This window comes from Lucilia sericata, unplaced genomic scaffold, assembly GCF_015586225.1.
Source record: "Lucilia sericata isolate MDLA Ls3-8-SP2 unplaced genomic scaffold, ASM1558622v1 Contig001325F_arrow, whole genome shotgun sequence".
Classification (NCBI taxonomy): Eukaryota; Metazoa; Arthropoda; class Insecta; order Diptera; family Calliphoridae; genus Lucilia; species Lucilia sericata.
Window position 1 is genome coordinate 35,030 of NW_023995270.1, and position 18,120 is coordinate 53,149.

Here is an 18,120-nt window from a genome sequence, read left to right on the forward strand (position 1 = left end):
AGTGGGTCTTTGTGGCCACGGAAATGAGTCTTGTCTATTAAGATGATCCGTGTTTCGGACTACCAATTACGTCCCCTAGGTGCTGTTGCCGAATCAACAGAGCCATCTCGGTAGTGTGGTTGAGCGACATATAAGGTTTTACCTTGTCGGGGTTAGATTAAGCTTGCTTATGACACCTGTTCTTTCTCAACGGGACTACTATGGCAAGAGATTAGATAGCTCGAACACTTGAGCATAGTGCTTATACATGGACATGAGCAAAGTGCTTATACATGGACCTGTACAGAAATTGCGACCTGATTTCTTTATTAAAGATTGAAGGGGCGGTCGAGAGTCGTCACGAAGCTCACCCAGTAGTTGAAAAAGATCACCGTGAGATAGGCCAACACGTCTGGTACTCACGTAAAGTACTTCGACTTCAATGTCTGTTCAGACGATTGTAAGAAAATCTTAAAATCTCAATGTCAGATAATTGTCAGACAATAAATTTATCTGTCAACAAAAATTTTTAAGTTCAAACTTTTGTCAGATCCTTGTTTAGACATTAACAGAACTGTTTCACTTTTACTACACTTTTGTTTGTTTCTTTTAATGGACAATGTTGCCATTAGAAATAATTTATCTGTCATTGTCAGATTCATAAAATTTGCACATCAGAAGTTATGTATACCCGGTTGTCGGAGAAATGTCCAACAAATGCCTAATAACCGAGTGAACTTACAATTTTTGTCCTGCAAAATTGTCAGAAAAATCATTGCAAAATAATAATATTGTCAAATGACAATCGTGTAAACACATTACGTTGCCATTACCAGATCATTGTAAGATAATAGCTTGACAATTTTTAATTTCTATTTAAATTGTCACAAAATTATTTCATATTAATCATGCAACGTAATGTGTTTATACATTTGTCAGATGTCTGACTAAATATTATTGATTTACTGACAATGCTTTTTCTGACAACGTTGTCAGAAATTTCTGAACAATTTTCTGACAACCATGGATCCATACATGGTTTTACTGTAAAGTAAATCTAATAATATTCGACCTCTATATATGGATTCGTTCTAACAAATAAATTATAATCGATTCAATACGATCCAATACGATCCGTAATTGGTCCACGGCTTGGATCAGCCTTTTTGAAAATCTAAAAACCTTATTCCGTAAAACAGTAGTGTAGAGTGTAATATAGTTGGGCATGTTCGGCTATAATGTCTCACTGTATATCTTTTTCTTCTATATCATAACAAAAATAACAACTTCCTCTTAATATTTTTGCAAATTATTTATTATAATATTATGATATTTATAATTCTTATCATCTGTATTGCCCGAACATTCTTGTGGTTTAAACTCACAAATGAAACCAAATTTTTTCGTACATTTATTATCGTTCCACGCCATTGTGGCAGACCAACCAATTTGCATACAATATTCCTCACTGTTAGTGAAGTCAGGGTTTGCACCATGCCAATAAGTATAAGTAAATTCCTCGCCAGTGGATACCCATCGAAATTGGCGATTTGAGCCAACAGCATAGCCACCCACCCAGAGAATAATATTTTTTCCTAGAAAATTGATACATGAAAGTAAAAATATTAAAATATTAAAAATATTATTTAGTTTCACATGAAATTACCAAAGGCCTTCTTTACAACATTATTGATTTCCTCCGATTTGGGTTTGGAATCAATTGTCAACAGAGTCATATTCATGCTTGCACACTTCGTTAGGGATTCAAACCAATCATACTAAAATGAATTAGTATAAAAGTATTGAAAATTATATTGGAAATTCATATTTTCCTATAAAATTCTACTAACCTTATACTCATTTTCTATGTAATAGAATTTTTTACCATCAGCGCTATACAATTTTTCCTGTGTAATAGACCAGACCTGTTCCAAAGCCGAGAGTAACAGCATAAGTTTTAAAAAGTTTAAAATTTTCATATTGATTTATAAAAGTTTTGAATGTAACTGATATCCCCTACATGTTTTGTAGTTCTTTATATATAAAAATTGTACGTATTAGGGGTGCTGCTCTTCTTTTAGAATATATTGCACGAAATAAAGTTTAAAAATATTAATATAAATAAAAACTGAGTGATTTTATTAAACTAATGATGTGAATAAACTTTTAAGTTTTAATCAAAAAGTATACCCTTAATAAATTCTATACTATAACCTTGTGCAAAAACAAATATGTATGTATGTGGTTTATTCTTATCAAAATTTCTAGTTTTAGATTTTACACAGAATTACTAAGATTAAAAAATCCCCTTTAAATTTGAAAAATAAATTCCAAAAATTATTCTCCTTTTAATTTAAATAATTAATTTAATTATTAATAAAATAAATTAAAATTATATTTTGGATCGGGGTTCTCATCTTATTTAGACCGGAAGAGTTAGGGGGCTTATATTTGTTAAAAGTTGAAAATACATAATATCGGTCCACGATTTCTCCTAGCCAAGAATACCACTAACATATTTGTATTTATATAGATTATACAGCAATCTTGATAAAAGGTCCCCTTAAGTTCCATAAGCTCTTTTTACTAAGTATCGGTTCGGTTAAGGATCGGTTCTTGATTGACCCATATAACTATACAATAATGTTTAGTACGTCGTATATCGGTACATATTTTACCCAAGACCCAATATAAGATCCCTTTAAGTCTCACAATCTCTCTCAAATAAGTATCGGATCGGTTAAAGATTGGTTCATAATTGATCCATATAACCTTTCTTACATAAAATATTTTTTTTATACATAAATCGTTCAAAAATTATAGTAGTACTATAAATTTCAACAAAATTATATATTTAAAACTTTTTTTAAATTCCATAGCGCTTGGTCCATTTTTAACCCAAGTCTGAAATTAAGCTGACTTTCATATTTATATAGTAGATATGTAATAATACTATTCAGCATAAATCTACTAAATATTTAAATCACAGTAGCAATTGACCAAAGGATCGACCCTTAATAATGTAAGTCCGTGCAAAAGGGTCGTTTAAATTAAATTTAAAACAAATATGAAAGTATAGTCGGGCATAGCCTACACCGGTGAGTATGTTAAAAATGTGGATTTTTTTTTTTAATAACAAAGCATTTAATTTGAGTGTTATATTCGGTTGTGCCGAATCTCATACACTCACCATCAAACCATCAATGATCTTTAAAGTAATTTTCTTATGGGCCGATCCTCAATACATTTGGTAGAGAGATTTTAACTCGTATAAAACATATGTGTGTCGAATTTCATCGTTTTTTTTTTTTGGTAATTTTATGCCAGTAATGAGCTTTAAAGTCATTTTCTGAAGGGGAGCTTATACGGGGGTCAATCATATTCAGATTCTCATAAAAGTCAGTACAGATGTTCTGGCTCGTAAGAAACTTACTTACTTACTCGTACTTTCAAGGCAGTAATGATCATTAAATAAATTATCTGAAGGGGATCTTATAGGGGGGTAAGATCAATTATGGACCGATCCACATAAAATTTGGCTAAGAGATGTTGGTTCGCAAGGAACTTACTAGAATTTAATCGCTTTACTCGTATTTTTAAGCCAGTAGTGATCGTTTAAGTACTTTTTTGTAGGGGACCTTATATGGGGAGTAGGGTCAATTATGGACCGATACACATAAAGTTTAATACATAAAAGATATTTATGTCGAATTTCATCGCCATACTCGTTCTTTTAAAACAGATATGACCGTTAAAGCTGTTTTTCAGGGGGTCCACTTGTATGGGGGCTATCCGAAAACGTGAACCAATATAGCCCATTTTCAATACCAAACAAACCTTACCTATAGAGAATATTTGAGGAAAATTTCAATCTCGCTCGTTCCGTTCGGACTCTATCGTGCTTTCAACAGACAGACAGACGGACGGACATAGGGAAAGACATGGCTAGATCGTCTTAGAATTTAATAAGGACCCAGAATATATTTACTTTTGTAGATCTATGACCAATATTTCGATGTGTTACAAACGGAATGACATGGGCTAGGGTCAAATTAGGCCCGGTCATTACGAAAATCGGCTGTATTATATAGACTTGTATAAAACTAAGTTGTGCCGATTTTTGTTGAGATACTAGAACATTTAACATATGTAACTATGAGCATAAAAGCCATATTCGGGGTGTACGGTTGTCCTCGGGTCAAAAGAAAAGTATGTGCCAAATTTCATCAAATAATCTTGAAAATAGCGACCTGTAGCGTGAGCATAAAGATGACATGGACACACAGACAGACAGACAGGCGTAGGTGCAGGACCAATATTTTTGAGTGTTACAAACATCAGCACAAAAGCATAATACCCTCCTGACTGTAGGGTATAAAAATATACCATATTGTTGCTGTTGTTGTTTTATTTTCCAGTTTGTCAAAGCAATTTTTTTAGGAAATTTGTGGAGTTTATCTCGGATTTTTACTCATATATTCTTTATATACATATATGGACCGAAGATTCGGATCTTGTAGATATCTCGGGTCATCTGAATTCTAACACACACAGACATACGGACATGGCTAAATCGACTCCGCTATCTATAATTACTCGGAATATATATAAAATATGATTTTACTTTTTTGAAAAAGCATTGTACCAAAACTTATGAAAGTACTAGGTAAAATCACAGCTTCACGATTTCACATTCGCGCTCATAATTTTAACCTGTGTATCATAAATATTCTCCATGATATATGATGACACATTTTATAGTTTAAAAAACACTAAAATTAACATAAAAAACAAATAAAATCATTGTTGCGGTTTTCTTTTTTCAAACAATTTTAAAATCCACAACGAATTAAGTAATAAAATACACAAGGATACAAAAGGATCCTCTCAACATTAGCAAACAAGAGAAAATGAAACAATAGTGTAAATGTGTAAATGTGTAAATTACACAACTACACACTCGAGTAAGTAATTTACATCTTATAGATTTATAACTTTTGCAAATGTTTAGAATATTTTAAATTGTTAAACTAAACATTACAAAATTAAATTGAAAATTTATTTAAATTTCTTTATTAAGGGACTTTAAAGTGACATTTTCAGGCACATATAGAGTATAAATATACATTTCAAAATAGTCATATGTGAGCGAAATTGTATCTGTATCTGTTAGTTAATGTCTGTATATTTATAAATATGACTATAATGTGATTTATTACCATAATTTCAAGTTGAAAAACGTGCGGGATTTTTCAGTTTTAGGAAAAATTTAAATTTTCATTTATACTCTCTATATAGTGGCAGTACATTCTATTCCACCCCTCTTCTATGAAATTTAAAACATTTCATATACATTTCTACATATTTATTTCGAAAAAGCCAATTGATTTACTTTGATTTTACATTTTAAATTGCTGCGATTATATTGTGTGAGTGTGTGTGTGTGTGCATTTTCGAGGGTTACATATAATTTTTGTATGATTTTGAAAAGGTTTTGAAAACCAATTTCCAAACATAATTCCATTAGATTATAATAGTAAACAAAGGAAAAATAAAACACAAAATAGCTAGATTCGCTGAGTATCAGTTACATACGTGGCCAATTTTTCATAAATATTTTCAGCATAAAAAAATTCAATACATTGCAGATAGATATTTATTCTGCACAGAAGGTATAATAACGACATTGTTAATAATGGCAATTGGGAATATGTACTCTATATATATATTTACTAAGAGGGAGGAGAGTCTATGAGTTATTGTTTTTCTTTTGTAATTTATATTTTTAAGAATGTACGACAAAAAAACGTCAACTACAATTTAAAAATGAAGTGTTTTTGGGAAAAAGTGGAAAAAGCAGAGTTAATCATACAACATTGAAGGAAATATTTAAACCGCAGTAATATTTTGTGTTAACAAAGAGCAGTAGCGTAGTTTTTAAAGATGAAAGTGTATTAAACGAGTTGTAGTATACAAAATGGATCACGTTATTTATGTAAGTTTAAAAATCTATCAGACAGACAGACAGACAGACAGACAGACAGACAGACAGGCAGGCAGACAGATAGATAGATAGATAGATAGATAGATAGATAGATAGATAGATAGATAGATAGATAGATAGATAGATAGATAGATAGATAGAAGATAGATAGATAGATAGATAGATAGATAGATAGATAGATAGATAGATAGATAGATAGATAGATAGATAGATAGATAGATAGATAGTAGATAGATAGATAGATAGATAGATAGATAGATAGATAGATAGATAGATAGATAGATAGATAGATAGATAGATAGATAGTAGATAGAAGATAGATAGATAGATAGATAGATAGATAGATAGATAGATAGATAGATAGATAGATAGATAGATAGATAGATAGATAGATAGATAGATAGATAGATAGATAGATAGATAGATAGATAGATAGATAGATAGATAGATAGATAGATAGATAGATAGATAGATAGATAGATAGATAGATAGATAGATAGATAGATAGATAGATCGATAGATAGATAGATAGATAGATAGATAGATAGATAGATAGATAGATAGATAGATAGATAGATAGATAGATAGATAGATAGATAGATAGATAGATAGATAGATAGATAGATAGATAGATAGATAGATAGATAGATAGCTAGATAGATAGATAGATAGATAGATAGATAGATAGATAGATAGATAGATAGATAGATAGATAGATAGATAGATAGATAGATAGATAGATAGATAGATAGATAAATAGATAGATTAATAGATAGATAGATAGATTAGTTAGTTAGTTGGATAGTAGTAGTAGTTAGTAGTAATTAGTTAGTTAGTTAGTTAGTTAGTTAGTTAGTTAGTTAGTTAGTTAGTTAGTTAGTTAGTAGTTAGTTAGTTAGTTAGTTAGTTAGTTAGTTAGTTAGTTAGTTAGTTAGTTAGTTAGTTAGTTAGTTAGTTAGTTAGTTGGTTAGTTAGTAGTTAGTTAGTTAGTTAGTTAGTTAGTTAGTTAGTTAGTTAGTTAGTTAGTTAGTTAGTTAGTTAGTTAGTAGTTAGTTAGTAGTTAGTTAGTTAGTTAGTTAGTTAGTTAGTTAGTTAGTTAGTTAGTTAGTTAGTTAGTTAGTTAGTTAGTTAGTTAGTTAGTTAGTTAGTTAGTTAGTAGTTAGTTAGTTAGTTAGTTAGTTAGTAGTTAGTTAGTTAGTTAGTTAGTTAGTTAGTTAGTTAGTTAGTTAGTTAGTTAGTTAGTTAGTTAGTTAGTTAGTTAGTTAGTTAGTTAGTTAGTTAGTTAGTTAGTTAGTTAGTTAGTTAGTTAGTTAGTTAGTTAGTTAGTTAGTTAGTTAGTTAGTTAGTTAGTTAGTTAGTTAGTTAGTTAGTAGTTAGTTAGTTAGTTAGTTAGTTAGTTAGTTAGTTAGTTAGTTAGTTAGTTAGTTAGTTAGTTAGTTAGTTAGTTAGTAGTTAGTTAGTTAGTTAGTTAGTTAGTTAGTTAGTTAGTTAGTTAGTTAGTTAGTTAGTTAGTTAGTTAGTTTAGTTAGTTAGTTAGTTAGTTAGTTAGTTAGTTAGTTAGTTGTTAGTTAGTTAGTTAGTTAGTTAGTAGTTAGTTAGTTAGTTAGTTAGTTATTTCGTTAGTTCGTTAGTTAATTAGTTAGTCACTATTCCCCCCTTAAATACTACGCACCTGTGTAAAGTATTTACTATTTTTAACTGTCTTTTTTCACTCTCTCCCTAATAAAACGCCAAAATTCCCATCCTGTTGACAATACTGTACCATAAACGTTTGCAATGTTTGTTGGCAATTTATTTTCATGTTGATGTTGTTATTGTTTGTCCTAATAAATCCCATTGAAAAATTGCTAAACAAAACACGCACCACCTCAAATTTACGTCTATCTAACTGGCTGCCAGTTTTTTATATTTTTTGTTTTCCTTCCGTGTTAAAATTTTTGCAATACCCGTGCGTTGCTAATTTAAACAAAAAACATTCTACTGGTTTCGTTAGACTAAGAAAATATTTATAAAAAAGAAAAATTTCCGCCGTGTGTCATTTTGTTTGCAAACATTGCAAATCCCAGGGTTTTGTGTGTTCACATTTTGGTTTTAAGCCCACAGATTTTTCAATTGTCATTGTGGCAAAATCTTTTTTTTTTTGCAAAAATTGATTCATCAATTGTCTGCCCTTAAAAGTAATAATAAAATTGAAAAAAATTGTATTTTGCTACTCGCTTGACTTGATGAGAAATTGCCGTTGGTGTGTCCTCAAATGCTGTCGTCTGTAGTTTTGTTTTTATGCTATTTTGCGCCTCATTTAAGAATTTTGATTTTTTAATGAGTTAATGAAAAAAATACAAGTCTATTTTTTATCCCTCATTATCTTGTTTTTCTCATCTCAGGCGCTTTTCTTTTGTAACACTTCTGACAAATTGAATTTTGATTAGTTTTTTTTCATTTTGGGAGTTTAGGTTTGACAGAGTTTAAATTTTGATTGATTTCAATTATTTGTCATGGAAAATTTGAAGTTAAAGTAGCAACCAAAATATTAATTTGATGTTTATGCCTGAAGTATTTTTAAATTTTAAACAACCAGAGATTTTCCTAAAGCAAGTGGTGGGAAAATTATTAATTCAATTTAGAAAACATAATGACTGACAATTTTATAAATTTTTAACTATTAATACTAAACAAATTTGTTTAGAATACTTAAATTTTAAAACTTTTTTAAAGTGTAAGTCCAATCTTTGTTAAAGAATACTTTAAGTTTTCCCTTTTATGGAAAATTCTTATTATTTCCATTTAATCTACTTAATATTATAATAAATATTCTATTTATTACTTTTATGTCCTCATGACAAAGTAAACCTCTATAATCAACAAAATGCATATAATTTTTTTGTCACTAATGTGACAATAACAATTTTCACCCAAAATCTAAATAAAAACACATGTGTTGATATGACATTTCTAATACATTTTAAATGTTTTCAAATCCTTTTAACCAGACATACACTATTACTTGGTTATAGTCAAATAACAGAAAATAGTACATATGTATGTATAAAAACTACAAATTGCATCCATAAAATTTTATCACCTCATAAAGAAAATGGATTTCTTTTCGTTCGTTTTTTTTTTTACCAAATTATTTTGAGGGAGAGTTTTTTTTGTATAAAAAATGTATTTTTATTTGTTATTTTAAGATGTGATTGTATTAAAAATAATAGTTTATTTTAGTTTTTTTTTCCAAAATATAAAAATGCTAAATAAGTGAAAGTGCTAAGTGAAGGACACTGTGAGAAAATATAGTTTATTAAAAGTGGTTTTTTGAAAATAAAAGTACAATTCTAACAAAAACCTAGTAATGCTTTGTACTTACTCAACAACATACTTTTTAATGACAACTACATACCATCTACATTACTTATAAGGAGTCTAATAATGACCTTTTTTCGGATTTGCCATTTTGTTTGTTCTGTTTTATTGTTTTTGGTTTTAAAACCCATTATTTGACGCGTAAGTAAGCTGTGGCGCAGTGAGTAGAACAAACACGAAGTCCCTGGTACGTATACTCGCTGGCTCTTCTTATTAAAAAAAACAAAACGGCTTACTCAACTACCTCTTTGTAAGCGAGCTTAGTAAGTACTTCTTTAACTTCCTATTTGTAAGCGAGCGTGCTAAGCACTTGTACTTGCCTCCGTTGACATCACCTTGTTCAAATAATGAGTTAAAATACCAATGAGTAAGTAGTGAAACCGGATTCATTAGCTTTTTTACTTATTACTTTACAATATAAGTATTTCTCGGGATAAACATCGAATTAATATTAGTATGTCCCAGGTAAGAGGGAAACTTTCATAAAGATGCCAATCGCTGCTCAAGTTCTTTATTATTTTCCTTTTAGTTACTTTGACATATGATTGCGGCATTTTTTCCTTTTCAGCGTCTAGCTTATTCGGAGTTTCAAGGTTGATTTTAATCACCGGCCCCTGGGCATGTTTCTTGATGATAGATCCCATCTTGGTGTATTGCAATTCCGGGGTAAAGAGGTGCTACCAGTACCTCCAGTCTGCCGGGACTATAAACTGGCGACGTTACTTTACCGACGAGGAGGCTAGTCCTTGGCATGATTTGACATGGGGTCTAACCACAGAACCACATAATCTGGTACTACGGGTGGCCAGTTGCCCGCAGGACTTGTCCTGGCTGGTCAGTTAGTCGAGGTTCCTTCGGGATGCACGTAGTGGCTGTGGTTTAAACCCAAATTCGCGGGGAGAGGAAGTAGTGGTTAAAGGACTGATGTAAGGTAAAGTCTATATTTCGGGATAAGTTCGGTTCTGTTGCCGAAGACAACAGATACCGCACAGAGGAGTGACTGTGGGACTAAGCGTTGGAAATGAGTTGGTGTCAATTGTATATGATACAGGATGAATGTAGGGATATACGGGCCTTGCTCACCCATATACCAAGTATAAGTGTGTCGTATGTTGTTCCCTTATGAGTGTGTCGGATGAATGAGAAGTGTGATGGGTCGAATGTTGATGTATGAAAGGTATCTTATATACAAGTGATACCAGGTATGTTCAGAGTAAACTCTGTTCATACCAGAATTACCACAGTTTGTCACTGTGAGTAAGAACAAAGTTTCGGTTTATTTGATGGATTCGTACTTCGGTCTACAGGTTACGTTTCTAGGTGCTATTGCCAACTCAACAACTCCATCCCATCTGCGTGGTTGTAAACGGAAGTGATGTTTTACATCTCGGAAGTTAAATAACGGGGCAGCAATGCTCAGAGATTTGATACCTCAAGTACTTGAGCAATGTTTACGTATACTGGACCGGAACATCAATATACGTAAATTGCCACCTGCGTGTAACAAACACAATGGGGTAGTGGTGAGTCGTCAAAAAAGATTGTTCCGGTTTCTTCTTTTGGCTACTTTGATATTTTGAGTTTGTAGAGGGTTCTTTACAAACACACTTAGCTACAAGGTTTATTTTGGCTGACATGATCACCTTTGTTTCCCTTACTCGCTGGATTCTCACTAGAGACTCCTGAGATATGTATGTCATTGACAGTAGGTATATTAGACGACAGGGTAAACTTTCTCTTCTTAGATTTGCTCTCAGTCTTTAACTCATTTTGGAGCATATGCCTCACAAATCGAGAGGGAATCCGATATATATTTAGAAGTGTTCTGGGATTGATTCTTTATGACTTTCTGGAGCATCTTCGTTATCTTATACCTCTGTGTCTACAGCTTAGCTATGCTGTTACTCACCTCCTCCAACATTCGATCTACTTCATCCTTGTTGAGATTAGATGTAATGATGTTGTTATTATCATCAGAGGATTCAGAGTAGGAGCCATCATCTGCATTTAAAAGCAGAGATCCCACTGAATACATCCATCTCTTTGCAAATGGAATGCTGTACAGTTGGCTCATTATCCGCCAAAAGCACCCACTTCTGTAGCAGTCTTTGCTCGCAAGTGGAGAATGACACCGAAACAGGACTCACAAGCAGATTAACACTTGTCGCCGGTACTTGGTTATTTAGTCCCTGCAGAGTTACTATAAATATTTGTTCTTTCCATGGTTTGTTTTTTGTTTGGAAGAACTCCCTCATTATTTATTGGTGGTAGGTAATCTGTACTTCCTCATTTGAGGAGAAATCATAGCTGGGAGAGGAAAATTGTTTATTACCACCCTCTATCCGAAAAACTGACCTGTTGAAAGAGAAGCTGTTGATATCTCATTTGATTATAACAGCATACATATATTTTGAAACTTCAAGGAGATTTACCCGATATGGAAATCCCAAAAAGATAGTTTTTATTTGTGCAGTTTTACGTTGATAGGAGGACGTATAGTACATAAAATGCGAAGAAATACACCTAGGTCACTATAGGGGCTGTTGTGTGCTCCTTTACTTGAAAAAAAATTTGTTCACTGAGTATATTATTTTTCAATGTTCAGAAACTCAGTTTCCTGGACGTAATTCCTAAGAATTTTCCAATCAGTGTTAGTCAGGAAATGTTTTTCTGGAATAACATCACTTCCGATATACTTGGATCTAACTTCGACGAATGCCAGACAGTGGTAAAGAAAGTGCTCCAGAGTTTCACTGTCCTCTCCACATGCTCTACATTCGTCTGAATCCGCACGGCCAATTTTGTATCAATAGATGTCTCGTAATCCTGTGTGTCCACTCAGAATACATACTATCATACTAACTTAAGACTTGCCATAGGATCTTTGTGGTTCTACCCATTATTCCAAGAAGCCTTATGGGCTTCTCTCACCCATATTTATACCCTACACCACTTTAGTGGGGAAGGTATATTGGATTTGTGCTAATGTTTGTAACATACAAAAATATTCCTCCTAGACCCACCTTAAAGTATACCAATCGATACTGAATCGATTAAGCTATGTCCGTCCGTCTGGCTGGCTGGCTGTCCATGTAAACCTTGTGCGCAAGGTATAGGTCGCAATTTTCAAGGACGAAGCCTATTGAAAATGGTTAAAATCGGTCGATTATTTCATCTAGCCCCCATAGAACTGAACCCCCCGAAAAGGGCTTCTGAGCTCATAATTATGTAAAATATACAGATATATCGATAAAATACGGCACAACTAATTTTTATAGAAGTCTTGATGACCCTGCCAAATTTCATAAAGATCGGGCCCAATTTGACCCTAGCTCCCATACAAAGTCCCCTTCAGAAAATTACTTAAATGTTATGTAAATATAAATATATTCACAAAATTGTATCGGGCTTGGTCCATATTTGCCCCTAGCCCCCATATAAAGCCTCTTTCAGAAAATTAGTTTTACATCCATAAAATGCTTAAATGTATCGGAACAAGGGAATATTGAAGATAAATGCTTTATTATGAAAAATAAATCACATTTAATATTCATAACTGGTGTAGGGTATCATATGGTCGGCCACGCCCGACTATACTTTCTTACTTGTTTTAATTCAGCTTTTGTTGCGTTGAATGGTTTTGCGTTTGTCAGGTTAACTTCCCTTTAAAGCTATTACATTCGCCCTTTCGTTGCCGACTACTCTTGAGTGGCCTGGTACCCATATGATGTAAACCTTAGCTCTGGGAGAATATTCAGTTAAAGCTTTCTTACAATCCAATACGGCCCTAGATTTAATGTGCACTTCAGTTTTAATAATATCTATTCTTTCATGTGTATGTTGCACGTTGCATAATTCGACTTTGTTTAACAAATTTTGCTAAGTGTATAAACTTGTCTGCAATAAGGACAAAAGAGCTAAAATTTTATGACAAATTTTGAAATATATGTATCTTAAAAAAGGGGTGACTGAAAAAAAACCTTCAATACAATTAAATTTATATTTTAATATAATTAAGGACCATACTTTACACCACATTCTGTTTAATAACCAAATAAAAAAAAGGAAGTAAAAAGAAGGTTAACAAAAAATTTAACAAATCATTTTAACACCAAATGTTTCAAATCTGGGTAATTAGTTTGAATTATTAGTGAAATTAATAAAATTTCTAATGGAAGAAGGGAATGAATAATGAATTTCCAACAGCAACTATTGCCAAGGTTATTAATTTCATTATAAAAAGCCAGGGCAACATTTCATAGCAAAAAGGTTGGCCAGCTAAATGCTTAAGCTAAAAGCTGTTGAGTAACCAAATTAAAACATTTGAGAAGGCCATCCCACCCCACATTTTACGAACACTACAAGGAGATAAATACTAACATTTAGCTATATAACAGATAACCCTTAATAACCATAGGTTTATATTAGAGGATTTGATTTCGTCAACATTCGCAACAAAACTACTGAATTTTATGTATAAAATTCTATAATGTGTTTTGATTAGTTTGGCATACTGGTTTCATCATCCTGATATCTTTCAAATATAGCTGGTTTATTTATTTGTCATTCAATACTTGTTTACTAAGTAGCAAAGGGAAACTTGTCGAATGCCTTAAAGCTGAATGTCACAACTGTACCACGCACATAATACACATGAAGATGTATTTAAACCACTTAACAACCCTTCTTTAAACCCTCTTAATACCCATTAGACTGAATGTGAAAGTGAGTGAGTGGGTTGGTCAAGCGGATTTAGAAAACAAACCACACATGTAGCAGCATACATGTGTTGCATCAAACGCCTCCCAAGGCATTTGTCTTTAACAACCTGACAACGTCAAGTCATAAAGAAAAGAAAAACCACAAACATAAAATCACTTTCTAACACTAGTATCTTTAAAAAAAAATTGCTGGAAGGGAAGACGAAAAACCTCCCACTACTTAGAGACCTTTTTTTGTGTGTGTTTTAATCAAGTTTATTTTCATGCCGCTTAGTGCAAAATTTGTTTCTCATTAATAAAATTCCTTTAACAATTTTCGTAAGAAAGAATAAATGAATGAAATCACAAAACTGTTCACATTCGATAATTGCTTTCATTAATCAATATAATCACATCTCTAGTTGTATAATGTTAGAAATAGACTGACTGAGTGGTACTCTTCACTGGGCAACGTCTCTAATGAAGTAGAAAAAGTATTTAACTTAAATAATTTATTTGTAGGAGGGAGTATTTGTTGTGTTCATTTAATTCTTCGAATTGTCGACTATTTATCAATATTATTCTTATTTATTATATAAGTTTAGGAAGTTCTATATTGTATGTCTCTTAATTATGGACAAACTTTAGGGAAAAGGAAACAAATTTTCATAATTAACCTAAGAATTTTGTAGTTTTGGAAGTTAATCGTAGAGCCAGCATAGAAAAAATCAATAAAACTTTTAAATAATTATCTTGCGAGATTTTTAAATTTGAGAATTTAATTGATCAATAAAAACTTACATTGAAAAGTAAGGGATTAAAATGCAAAAACTAACTAACTAACTAACTAACTAGTAACTAACTAACTAACTAACTAACTAACTAACTAACTAACTAACTAACTAACTAACTACTAACTAACTAACTAACTAACTAACTAACTAACTAACTAACTAACTAACTAACTAACTAACTAACTAACCTAACTAACTAACTAACTAACTAACTAACTAACTAACTAACTAACTAACTAACTAACTACTAACTAACTAACTAACTAACTAACTAACTACTAACTAACCTAACTAACTAACTACTACTAACTAACTAACTAACTAACTAACTAACTAACTAACTAACTAACTAACTAACTAACTAACTAACTAACTAACTAACTAACTAACTAACTAACTAACTAACACTAACTAACTAACTAACTAACTACTAACTAACTAACTAACTAACTACTAACTAACTAACTAACTAACTAACTACTAACTAACTAACTAACTAACTAACTAACTAACTAACTAACTAACTAACTAACTACTAACTAACTAACTAACTAACTAACTAACTAACTAACTAACTAACTAACTAACTAACTAACTAACTAACTAACTAACTAACTAACTAACTAACTAACTAACTAACTAACTAACTAACTAACTAACTAACTAACTAACTAACTAACTACTAAAACTACCTAACTAACTAACTAACTAACTAACTAACTAACTACTAACTAACTAACTAACTAACTAACTAACTAACTAACTAACTAACTAACTAACTAACTAACTACTAACTAACTAACTAACTAACTAACTACTAACTAACTAACTAACTAACTAACTAACTAACTAACTAACTAACTAACTAACTAACTAACTAACTAACTAACTAACTAACTAACTAACTAACTAACTAACTAACTACTACTAACAAACTAACTAACTAACTAACTAACTAACTAACACTAACTAACTAACTAACTAACTAACTAACTAACTAACTAACTAACTAACTCACTAACTATGTAGTTTTGTTTCTGCTTTCAGATCCGATAGCTTCCTTTCCTATAGCTTTGTAAGTTTTTAGTATTGCATCATCCTCTATGTGTTTATTCGATTTTAAAACGATCTAACCATGTTCATATTTGACTTCAGCCCTTATACAAGACACCCAATAGAACATAACTTTAATGTCCATAATTGTACAATTGAAAAAGTACTTCATTTAAAAGATTGAAAAAGATTTCACGATTGAATGAGAATATATATAATGGAAGGTTTTGACGTTTTCAGAATACCTCTCAAACGATGCGTATTAAGGTAGTAAATTTGAGAAAAATAAAAATCAAGTAAGAGTTTTATATTTGCAAACAAAAACACAAAAAAAAAAAACAAAATATACAAAGCAATAAAACCGAAACACATCCAAAAATACGAAGATATCTGAGGTCTTCAGAAAATCGATTTCAACAGACACACAGACGGACAGACAGACAAGATGTCTAAGTGCTTAACGTAAACACCTGTCTTGAGGGCCTTATTTCTTATTTTTGCCTTGATGGTCTTTTTCACCCACTGGGTACACTTTAGAACGGTCTACCACGTGTCCCTGAATCCTTCTATGAAGGACTCAGGTGGCAATTTTTGTACATGGCTGTGACGGTCCATGTGCAAGCACTTTGCTGAAGTACTCGAGCTATCTCATCTCTTGCCATTGTAGCACAGTTGCGGAATGATAGGCAGCATGAGATCAATCCCAATGCATACCCCGCCAAGGAAAAAAGCAATCACTGGTCTAAAGTTAATAGAATTGGCGACAACCCCAACATCAGGTGAAATCTGAATCAAACTTCCTGTATACCGGAAGTTGAACACCCTCTAGATGACATGAACGATTGCATTACTTAAAATGCAATCCTCATAAAATAAAGGCCCATTCCAGTGCATTCCTTAACCTCTTAAAGCCCGCGCAACCACACTACTGAAATGGCCCTGTTGATTCGGCAACGGCACCTAGAGACATATTTGGTAGTCCGAAATACCCAGCCAACAAATCAGGATCCCTCTGTATGTCGAGATAATTTGACAAAGGATGTAGGAATTTCCAAAGTCAATTCGATCCCAATAATTGCCGTCAATTCGAACCCAATAGTTGAGAGGTGGGCCTCAACCATAAGTCGCGTAGCATGAAACAATATGCATCCTGTTGAGATGACAACAGCACCGATAACTTCCCTGAAGTAAAAGGCCTACTAAATCAATACGGGCTGAGGATATTTCCCGATCGTTCACCAACTTACATCAGTCCCACTCTCAGACCATAAAGAACGATCCACGGAATGGCACTTGGTAGTTGCCAAGTGTCACTGAAAATTCCTCAGTGATACTACTAAGGGAAGAGTAAGAGATACTCAACGCCCTACTACGCGAAGAGTAAGAGATACTCAACAGGTTCAGGAATCCAGCATAAGTTGCCCTATCACATCACCCAGTGACATCTGTTGAGATGGCAACAGCACTGTAAAGAGAATTCAGATATATATGGCATTTGGATATATTAGTCCTTAAACCAACATTCTGTCCCCGCGAATTTGCGTTTAAACCACAGCCAACTGACCAGCCAGGACAAGACCTGTGGGCTACCCGTAGTGCTAGATTATATGGTGCTCTGGTTAGACCCCATGTCAAATCATTCCAAAGAAAGACCGAGGATACATTTGATCATCACCAGTTTATAGTCCCGGCAGACTAGAGGTATTGGTAGCACCTCTTTTCCCCGGGATATTGCAATAACACCAAGATGGAGATTTCACCAAGACAAAATGCCCCCGGGTAGAAGACGGACGGACAGATGGACAGACATTTTAAAACAAACTTAAAACCTCACGAAGGTGAAGGGTATACAAATTGACAAGAGGCTCAGTTCCCTATCAGCGTCCAGACTGTTCCAAAAAAAATATTATTTACTTTTCTTGTGTTCAGTAAAATAATAAGCATCGATTGAGAGCTATTCCTATATGGAATTCTTACAAAGACTGTCCCTCGGGATATTCTAATGTGTATATGAGTAAATGAGAATCCAAAAGTAGGAACTTTTTCGTACTTCATTGGTACATAAAGCTCGATAGTTTTTATAGTGACAAAAATGTACTTTATTATAATAGCAGACGAAAGGTTACAAGTGCAACCCCTGTCCGTGTCGACTTTTTATTTGTTAATTTTTTCATAAATAGTTCTATAAATAACTCAACTCAGCAGCCAAAAAATAAAGGAATTCTTTTGG

General features: G+C 32.5%; 1 protein-coding gene across 1 annotated transcript; it reads right to left on the reverse strand.

The window, feature by feature from the left end:
• Positions 1–1,272: 1,272 nt before the first annotated feature.
• Positions 1,273–1,984, reverse strand: LOC119610963 (lectin subunit alpha-like). The gene is made up of 3 exons (XM_037966389.1): positions 1,830–1,984; positions 1,646–1,757; positions 1,273–1,574 (listed from the first exon to the last, which is right to left on the reverse strand). The coding sequence occupies exons 1-3, from the start codon at positions 1,956–1,958 to the stop codon at positions 1,273–1,275; spliced, it is 543 nt and encodes a 180-aa protein (XP_037822317.1). The 5' UTR covers positions 1,959–1,984.
• Positions 1,985–18,120: the final 16,136 nt, after the last annotated feature.